The 10,294-nt window shown below is 47.2% G+C and overlaps 1 protein-coding gene across 1 annotated transcript; it reads right to left on the minus strand.

Annotated features, from left to right (window-relative positions):
• Positions 1-542: 542 nt before the first annotated feature.
• CHRAC1 (chromatin accessibility complex subunit 1) lies at positions 543-7,142 on the minus strand. The gene is made up of 3 exons (XM_075920069.1): positions 6,943-7,142; positions 2,945-3,071; positions 543-1,829 (listed from the first exon to the last, which is right to left on the minus strand). The coding sequence occupies exons 1-3, from the start codon at positions 7,078-7,080 to the stop codon at positions 1,684-1,686; spliced, it is 411 nt and encodes a 136-aa protein (XP_075776184.1). The 5' UTR covers positions 7,081-7,142; the 3' UTR covers positions 543-1,683.
• Between the last annotated feature and the right edge of the window lie 3,152 nt (positions 7,143-10,294).

The raw sequence follows: 10,294 nt of genomic DNA on the forward strand, positions 1-10,294 counted from the left end.
TTATTCCTCCAAACTGCTGCTGAGCCTGCCTCTTTTATTTGGATAGCATACATGTGCTTGCTCCCCTCCAGCTCTCTCCCCCATTGTTATTCTTTCATCTCTCCCCATAGGGTTGTTACCAATGGGGATCCACTTTTCTGCAAAGAGTTGGAACAGGCCTGACTAGGCTTTTTCCTGAATAAAGATCTAAACCAGGGCTGGGGAACTTTTTTTTTTGTTAGGGTGCACTGAGCCACAGAAAAGTCCATTAGGGGCTGCACGTGCACACACACACAAACCCTCACTGACATGGCTCACAACTGAGAGAGGAAGACACTCCCCGTATTCCCTTCATACACCAGAGCCTGCGGGGGTCCCAGCCTAGTAGATTTTGTGTGTTCGAGCTCTGTAGGGATTAGCAAGGGGGCTGGAGTGCTAGCATAGGTTCCCCACTGCAAGGGGGAGCCCTGAACCTTGAGGGTCTGAGGTTCCCCCTAGCTTGTGTAAATTGAAGAGACATCACTTCCAACACACTACAATTAAGAGATACTGGAAAGCAACTATACAGGCACATGTTACAGTTAATTTTAATGCACAGACACTGTAACCAACAGTTTCAATTTTCCTATACTAAAGTCACCCTTGGGTTTAGGGATCTTTCACACTTACCTTTCTAGAGTGTGGCAGATCACCACTCATCCCCTATTTACCAGCCACATTTATAAATACATAGTGAGTAAGTTGGGCCCAACAGTTAACATTGTACAAAGTACAAGAATGCTTTCAAGGGTCTCTGCATTAATTTCCACTTTTAAAAGACATTTATTGTAAAAAATGTAATACACCGGCTATTTTCCATTTTTACAGTAGTAAAAAATATGCCAATTCTACCACTCAAATGGTAAAAAAAGTTCTTTTTCTTGCCATACAACATACAGCAATCTATATTTAATAAACCTCACAGGTAGAGCACTATTGGCAGTAAACTACAAAAGTAGAATCCTCTGAGTGACAAAATATCTAGATATACATATTTACATAATTAGTTAATACTTCTAATCAATACAACTGCAGAGTGATACCACGGATTATAACTGGTCTATGCCTGCATCCTGTTCTCTTGCAAACTTGGTGATTTAAAACTGTATTACAATGGTAGCCATATTACAGTTTCTGTGGGGTTGATGCAGTGGGAGCGTTCAAACAGGATGCTAGGCAATAGGTGGAGGTGATCTCAGAATTGTAGATGAAGTATGTGCAACCCCCGTCACTCATTAAGCAGAACTATTAGCTACAAGAAGAGTCCCACCTAGCCAGAGCCTTTGGAATTGATGCATGAGGGTTGCTTACAAGGCTCTATTTGGATGATGATTGTCTGAAGAAGTTACTTTAAAATAGTTTGAGCTGATTCTGTCTAAAGATCTGTATGTACAGTTCCCCTGGTTTTCCATATTAAAGGAAAGAATTCCTTCCTTCAAGGGGACTGTAATATCTAATTGTTTCAATTTAAAGTAAACAAGACAGCAACTCTCAAACAGATAGGTAAACCTAGCAGGTGGATTCCCAACCGTCACAAGCCTTCCCAGCTCCCAAAACTCAACAATGTGGATTAGCTTGGGGAAAACAAAAACAAAAACAGAGAGCTAAACCAATACTTTATACTGAAGGAAAGAGACTAACTATAAAGCTAGTTGTTTGATACTATTAAGATTCATCATCTTCCTCCTCACTCTCTTCCTCTTTGTCATCATCATCTTCATCTTCTTCATCATCTTCCACTTTTCCATCCCTCTTCTCTCTTTCAAGCATTTTCAGGTATTTGCTAGCAAGGATCTTCTTTGGTAAGATATCTGAAAGGCACAATTCCTTCTTTTGTAATATTTTCAGTTACAACAAAGATTTAGAATAATTTATTACTGTACCATCTAGATCGCTGCAACAAATTGCATCCAATGAACTGTGAGGCTATTTTTTCAGGCTTGGGTATAATCAGGTTTCTTCTAATCTAACTGGTATCATTGGAAAAAGAATGTAGCCACTGTGATATTAGAAGTGTATTGTGATAGAGATATTGTCCCATTAAAGTATTAGTAACCCATATGAGGGAATTTGTTTGATTCTGATACAGATATAGTAATTTCTTAGGTTTTACTCTCTGAAGCTGCTTTGCTTTTCACTTGAGGGGGACCAGTTTACCTTAATTCAGTATGCACCGTTCAAGATTGTACTTCTTACAAGCTATTTCCCTGCACTCAATGTAGGCTGCCTATTCAAGATAAAGATATCATGGCAAGGAGACAGAGTAGTAAAGAAATATTGCTAGAAGGTGACACAAATGGACTGATGCACTAGTAAAATCTTATGAACTAGAAGGTCTTACTACTCAGAATGAGAAATTTATTTGAAGAGGGTAAGCATTATGCCCAATCAATTAAAATGATTTAAGAGAGCGTGGCATAAACAAATGTGAGAAACGATATTTGAGAATTTAAAATTAACATATATAGTTTTGGGCACATATGAAGTTATTAAAGGGAATCTTGTCTATAGGTTAAAACAGAAGATGGAGTTACATACTTCCTTGGTATTCCTCTCTCAAACTGACTTTAAAGTCACTTTAATCACTCTGTACCTGTGTTTTCTGAGTTGTAAAATTGAGATACTGTTCACTACTCAGGGATACTGTTAAAAGGTGCTAGAAAGACAGCAACTTGAATGTTAAGTATGACTGTTGTAATAATTGGAGGTGCAATGATTCTGTCCCATGGCTTTGTGCATTTTTACATCAATGAAAAAAGCAGCCTATTCATTAATGCAGAATGTCTGTCAATTATTTGGACCATGAACTGTTAACAGTCAAAAAGAGACTTTACAGTAATAGCTTTGCAATGACAACTACTGCTATGCAGGAGCTGTTCCTTATTTTCAGTCGCACATACTGATTTGCCACAATTGCTATACGTACCAGCAAGGAACTGAAACGTTTCAGATTCCTCTGCTGTGTGGGATAGATCACTATAGGTTAGGGATCTCTTCTCTTTCCCGCGGCCATGTTTGTAGGAGTAAGTGGCTAAATACTGGACAAAGAGCTCCTGAAAAAAAAAGAAAAGAAACCTGTCAAATTCTTAATTCCTGTGTACAGCTGGCTGCAAAGTTTCAAACCCTTATTTAAGGCCCAATCCGGGCATTAGTTGCATGCAACCACTGCCCTGCACTTACAGAGTCCCACTAATTTTGATGTAGCTGTGTAAGCAGACAAAGGTGTACATCTGTGAGTAGCCAATTGCAGAACTGGGGCCTTAGACTAACAACGTGTGTCACTCACTCAAGTCTGTCATCCCTTCTGCAGACACTAATGGGATAGATGATATCAAGAAAATATTTCTGGGTGTAATTAAATAATGCAAAAATGCTTGCTAGTTTCCACTACTTAAGTGATAAAAGACTCCTTCCCTATTAAAAGAAATAATGAAAGAGACCGTCAGGTTACATTTAGTACAAATTAAGTCCATCACTCACCAAGGGGCAACTTCCACTGAATGTCACAGAGCTTTATATCAGGGCATGTCCACACTATAAAACTTAAGTCAAGTCAACTTAAGCCACTGCAGTGATTGCTAGGGTGGTTCACATAATCACTCAGGCTATGTCTACATTGGCAAGATTTTGTGCAAATACTTTTAACACAAGAGTTTTTGCGTTAAAGTATTTGCGCAAGAGTGTCTACACTGGCATGTGCTTTTGCACAAGAGATGTGCTTTTGCGCAAGAGCATCCGTGCCAGTGTAGACGCTCTCTTGAGCAAGAAAGCTCTGATGGCCATTTTAGCCATCAGGCTTTCTTGCACAAGAAATTCATGTTGCCTGTCTACACTGGCCTCTTGCACAAGAACAGTTGCGCAAGAGGGCTTATTCCTGAGCGGGAGCATCATAGTTCTTGCGCAAGAAGCACTGATTTCACACATCAGAACTTGTGTTCTTGCGCAAGAACTCCCCGCCAGTGTAGATAGGCAGCATGTTTTTGCGCAAAAGCACCCGCTTTTGTGCAAAAACATGCCAATGTAGACACAGTCTCACTGTCCTTCTGACAGTGGTGTATATCTCCACCAGGAGCACTTCCATCAACATAAGAGGGACAGGGTAGGAGGCTGAGAGCCAGCGATCTTAGCTCTGCACATAGCTGTAGTTGGGATGCCCTCCCACTTCAGCTCCACCCTGGAAACGGGGCAGCTACACTGGGCTTCTTGGCTCCTTGACAGAAACAGGGCAGCCACCCTAGGCTCGGGGATCAGAGCTCCCTGCCAGGCACAGCTATGCTTCCAGCAGGAAGCCAACTTTCTTGTCAATTTCATGGCTGCACCAGAACCCTGAAGTTGACAAGAATGACAGCCAATATATGCAAGGAACAATGTCTACAGGAATACTTTGTCACCCTAACTACACAGACAAATGTCTTATGCTTCTTATAGAGGAGGATAGAATCATAGAATCATAGAATAATAGGACTGGAAGGGACCTCAAGAGGTCATCGAGTCCAGCCCCCCGCCCTCAAGGCAGGACCAAGCTCCACCTACACCATCCCTGACAGATGTCTATCTAACCTGTTCTTAAATATCTCCAGAGAGGGAGATTCCACCACCTCCCTTGGCAATTTATTCCAATATTTGACCACCCTGACAGTTAGGAATTTTTTCCTAATGTCCAATCTAAACCTCCCCTGCTGCACTTTGAGCCCATTACTCCTTGTCCTGTCCTCAGAAACCAAGAGGAACAAATTTTCTCCTTCCTCCTTGTGACACCCTTTTAGATATTTGAAAACCGCTATCATGTCCCCCCTTAATCTTCTTTTTTCCAAACTAAACAAGCCCAGTTCATGAAGCCTGGCTTCATAGGTCATGTTCTCTAAACCTTTAATCATTCTTGTCGCTCTTCTCTGGACCCTTTCCAATTTCTCCACATCTTTCTTGAAATGTGGCGCCCAGAACTGGACACAGTACTCCAGCTGAGGACTAACTAGTACAGAGTAGAGCGGCAGAATGACTTCACGAGTTTTGCTTACAACACACTTGTTGATACAACCTAGAATCATATTTGCTTTTTTTGCAACAGCATCACACTGTTGACTCATATTCAACTTGTGGTCCACTATGACCCCTAGATCCCTTTCCGCCATGCTCCTTCCTAGACAGTCGCTTCCCATCTTGTATGTATGGAACTGATTGTTCCTTCCTAAGTGGAGCACTTTGCATTTCTCTTTATTAAACCTCATCCTGTTTACCTCTGACCATTTCTCTAACTTGCTAAGGTCATTTTGAATTATGTCCCTATCCTCCAAAGAAGTTGCAACCCCACCCAGTTTGGTATCATCTGCAAACTTAATAAGCGTACTCTCTATCCCAATATCTACATCATTGATGAAGATATTGAACAGTACGGGTCCCAAAACAGACCCTTGAGGAACTCCACTTGTTATCCCTTTCCAGCAGGATTTAGAACCGTTAACAACAACTCTCTGACTCTAAATTGGCTTACCTAACATTTTAGTGTAGACCAGGTTTAGCAGAAGCGAAAAGTGTAATGCTGTATTCCATGGCTACACCCAGGAACATATATGATCAACTAGATCATGCACTGGTCTTACTAGAATGTCTCAATTATCTGATGAATTTTGATAACTGAAACCTTGTCAATATTCAGATAATAATATTGTGGTACAGGATCTTGCAGTTCAGTTACTAAAAAGGTAATCCCCTACGTGCAGCTTCTACACGTGCTGCTTTCCCTGGCAGCATGCATAGGAGGTGCACAATGATTTTCAACTAAATGCCTGTGCCTAGTCAGGTTTATTTTGCTGAAAAGGGGATCCAAAAAGCACTTCTAAAATTGCATGTAATTTCCCCCTTTGGAGATGCTTGTGGAAGTCTAGGTCAAGACACAAAAATCTGAGGAACTCAGAAAAGGAGCTGGCTGGCATTCTAACACCAGCGCATTTGTGATTCCTCATAAGAACGGCCATACTGGGCCAGACCCAAAGTCCATCTAGCCCAGTATCCTGCGGTCAATAGCAGGTGCCCAAAAGGGAAGGAACAAAACAGATGAGCCACGCCCTGTCACCCATTCCAGCTCCCAACAAACAGAGGATACAGACACCATTCCTATCCATCCTGGCCAATAACCCTTGATGGACCTAACCTCCATGAATGTCCTGAGCTTTTGTTTGAACCCTCATGAACAGGGAGAGCAGACAGGCCTCAGACTTTGATCTACGGATACTCTATGCTTCATGGAAGCAGGAGGGGCAATGATCATAGAACTGGAAGAGACCTCAGAAGGTCAGCAAGTCCAGCCCCCTGCTCTAGGCAGGACCAATCCCAACTAAATCAACCCGGCCAGGGCTTTGTCAATCCAAGACTTAAACACCTCTAGGGATGGAGACTCCACTCCTTCCCTAGGGAACCCATTCCAGTGCTTCATCACCCTCCTAGTGAAATAGTTTTTCTTAATATCCAACCTGGACCTCTCCCACCACAACTTGAGACCATTGCTCCTTGTTCTGCCATCTGTCACTACTGAGAACAGCCTCTCTCCATCCTCTTTGGAACCCCCCTTCAGGAAGTTGAAGGCTGCTATTAAACCCCCCCCCCCTCAATCCCTGGCACGATTTTTGCCACGCGCCAGGCTGCAACCCAAGACATCTAGTGAGTCAGGACAACCTCCCCTTCCCTGAGGAAACGGACTAAGCGATTTCACTGGCACCCCCCCCCCCCCCCCGTTTTCAGCCCCTCCCCCCCCCAGGGGCTGGAAACAGCCACGGGCAGATGCTGCCCAAGGCTTCTCCACAGCAGGTCGCGCCCCGCACGAGCGTGCCTGGTGCCAGCGACCAAAGAGCACGAGTCCCACTCGGGCCTGGCCCCAGCCCCGCCGAGCTCCTCGCCCGGCCCCGCCAGGAGATCCGAGCCCGGTACCGTGGCCTTGGCGGTGAGGAACAGCGCGTCCTGGTTGATGCTGGACACCTCCGGCGAGCTCTTCATGATCACCCGGATCCGGGAGAGGGGCAGCGACACCAGACGGTTGTCTCCGCCGCTCAGCCTCGCCGCCGCCATTTTCCGCGCCGCTTCAGCGCCCCGGCCTCAACCGTCGTTCCAAGCGCCAGGCCGGGAAGCACAGCCCTGCGGGAGTGGTAGTTTTCTGCTCGTGCGCTCTTGCGCGCGGGGGGCAGGCGGAGGACTACACCTCCCAGGATGCACCTCTCCCTCGCTGGCGTCATCCAGCCTGCTCTCCTAGGGGAAGGGCTACAATTGATGCATCAGCCCCGCCCCTTGCTTGAAGCTCCCTTGAGAGGCTCCGCGGGAGGAGCGTAGGAGGCTGCTCCCTGTAGCAGTTGCTGATAGGCGATGGGCTGTGGTGGAAGACCGCTAGCTGAGGGAGCAAATCCCTGTGGCTAGCCCTTGCTCACTGTTGGGTTCCTGAAACTGCTCTGTGTAGAAATGTGAGGGTTTCCATCTTTGAACTTTCAAAAAAGTGTATCAGTATCTGCCAACTCACCTTGTATTCATGTGTTGGCAGATACAGATACACTCCCTCTCCAGTGATAGAAATGTAGCCGTGTTAGTCTGGGGTAGTTGAAGCAAAATGCAGGACAATGTAGCGCTTTAAAGACTAACTAGATGGTTTATTAGATGATGAGCTTTCGTGGGCCAGACCCACTTCCTCAGATCAAATGAAGTGGGTCTGGCCCACGAAAGCTCATCATCTAATAAACCATCTTGTTAGTCTTTAAAGTGCTACATTGTCCTGCATTTTGCTTCAACTCCCTCTCCAGGTGTGCTCTTTTTTGAAAGTTCAAATACGGAAACCCTAGAAATATGCCACCTATAGGAGTTACTGGATTGTAGGAAACTGCTACTGTACAAGTATCGGAGGGGTAGCCGTGTTAGTCTGAATCTGCAAAAGCGGCGAGGAGTGCTATGGCACCTTATATAGACTACTAAACTGAAGTGTTGGAGCATAAGCTTTTGTGGGCAAAGACTCACTTCGTCAGATGCATGTAGCCATGCATGTAGACGTGCATCTGACGAAGTGGGTCTTTGCCCACGAAAGCTTATGCTCCAACACTTCAGTTAGTCTATAAGGTGCCACAGGACTCCTCGTTGCTATTGTACAAAAATCTACCACCTGATGTAGTAAATTCCTACAAATAACTGTCTTCCGCACTCACGGCAGCACCAAGTACCATCTGTTCCAGGGGTCAGCAACCTTTCTGAAGTGGCATGCCAAGATTTAACCCTCCTGCCCTGGGCTGCTTTCCTGCCCCCCACCCCAGGAGGGGCTCTCTCCACCGCACACCCACTTGGTCTCCTGCCCTGGGCTCTGCTCCAGCTTTTCCTGTGGGAAGGGGGGGGGGAGCAGCATGTGTGTACTTTCCCGGAAGCTGGATGTGGTGTGGAGTCTTGGGACTTCCCCCTCTACATAGGAAGCTGGTGTGGGCTCCAATCTTGCTGGGGCACAATGCTGTATAACCAGCACAGGTTGGAGTCAGGGTGGCTGGGGTGGGGGGTAAGGGAAATGGGCAAGGCAGGGGTTGGATGGGTGACCCCAGGGTGTCCAGCCCTGCTGGGGGTGGGGTCCCATGAGGGTCCAGTCCATGGCACCCTCACCTTCCTGCCAGGGACTCAGGTGCTACGGGCCAACACAGCTTTGGGACAGGAGACCCCTATGCGTTTTCCTCGCTGCCTAAGCCGCCCCCGCCACCCAGCCCCAGAGCCGCAGCCTGGGCAGCATTCACCCTCTAGAGAGGTGCTGGTGGCTGGGCATGACTTCAGCGCCATCTTTAGCCTGTCTGCCAGGGGCACCACAAGGCAGAAAAGGAGGCGAGCAGAGCGGGGAGAGCTGGGGCTGCAGGGCTGGGGCTGTGCAAAAGGTTGAGAGCAGCGGGCTGGAGGAGGTGGGGTCAGGACTCCCAGGCAATGGCAGCAGAGGGGCTGGAAGGCAGTTCCACACACACGCCCCTCCAAAGCAGGAAAACAGTGCCCCAAAGCGAGCCTGCGGCTGCTGTACCCCAACCTCACTCCAACCTGCCCCAGGCAGCCAGATCGGGGCGCCCCTCTCTCCCATGTGGCCTAGCTGCCCTCGGAGCAGCTCTGGCCCCTGGAGCAGCCCTGCTCCATCACGTGGCCCAGACACTCCCAGAGCAGCTCCAGCCCCTGGAGCAGCCCCGCTTCTCCATGCAGACTGGCTATCCCTGGAGCAGCCCTGCTCTGCCTTGCAGCCCTGGCCCTGGCTACTGGAGGAGCAGCTGCTGCAGCCCTGATCCCAGTCCTGCCCCCAATTGCTGGAGGAGTAGCTGCCGCAGCCATGTGGCCCAAGTCCAGGCGCTGGCCCCCGGAGGAGCTTGCCCAGCTGAGCCTAGGTGTGCCACCACCACCACCACCAGTGGCTCACCTGCTTTCACCAGCTCTGCAATAAGTTGGGTGGGCAGAGAAGGGGGACAGTACTGGCCGCTTGTGCACATCCCAATCTGCAGCCTCCTTGCTTGCCCCCCGCCCAGAACTGGTGCTGCGGTTGTGCACCAGCCACGAGGCACCAGCAGCAGCGCGGGGCTGAGCTCCCTCTGCACATGCCACTCAAAATCAACTCACATGCCACTTATGGCATGCGTGCTGTCCGTTGCCAACCCCTGATCTATTTTATACCATCCCTGACAGGTGTTTGTCTAACCTCTTAAAAATGGCCAAAGATGGAGAGTCCATCATCTGCCAAGTTAATTTTTTTCTAGTGGATAACCAACCTGAGCGTTAGGAAGGTTTTCCTGACATCCAACCTAAACCTCCCTTGCTGCAGTTTAAGGCCATTGCTTTTTGTCAAGCCCCAGTGGTTAAGAACAATTTTTCTCCTTCCTCATTATAACTATCTTTTAGGTACTTGAAAATTATTATCATGTACCCTCAGACTTCTTTTTACAGACTAAACAAACCCAATTTTTAAAATCTTCCATCATAGGTCATTTTTTCCTAGACCATTAACCATTGTTATTGCTCTTCTCTGGCCCTCACGGCTCCCATTGGCTCTGGTTTGCTGTTTCTAGTCAGGAGGAGCCGCGGGAAGTGGCATGGCCCGGGCTGCTGCTTTCCTGTAACTCCCCTTGGTTGTAAATGGCAAACCAGAGCCAATGGCAGCTGTGAGGCTCTGTGGCTACAGACCCTTTAGGTAAACAAAGTGGGCCCATTGTGAACTTTGAGAATTACTGATCTAAATCATTGATGAACAGTTGCACCAGACCCAGGCTTGATCTCTGTGTGACCTCACTCATTATGCTTT

Source organism: Pelodiscus sinensis, chromosome 2 (assembly GCF_049634645.1).
Source record: "Pelodiscus sinensis isolate JC-2024 chromosome 2, ASM4963464v1, whole genome shotgun sequence".
NCBI classification, from domain to species: domain Eukaryota; kingdom Metazoa; phylum Chordata; order Testudines; family Trionychidae; genus Pelodiscus; species Pelodiscus sinensis.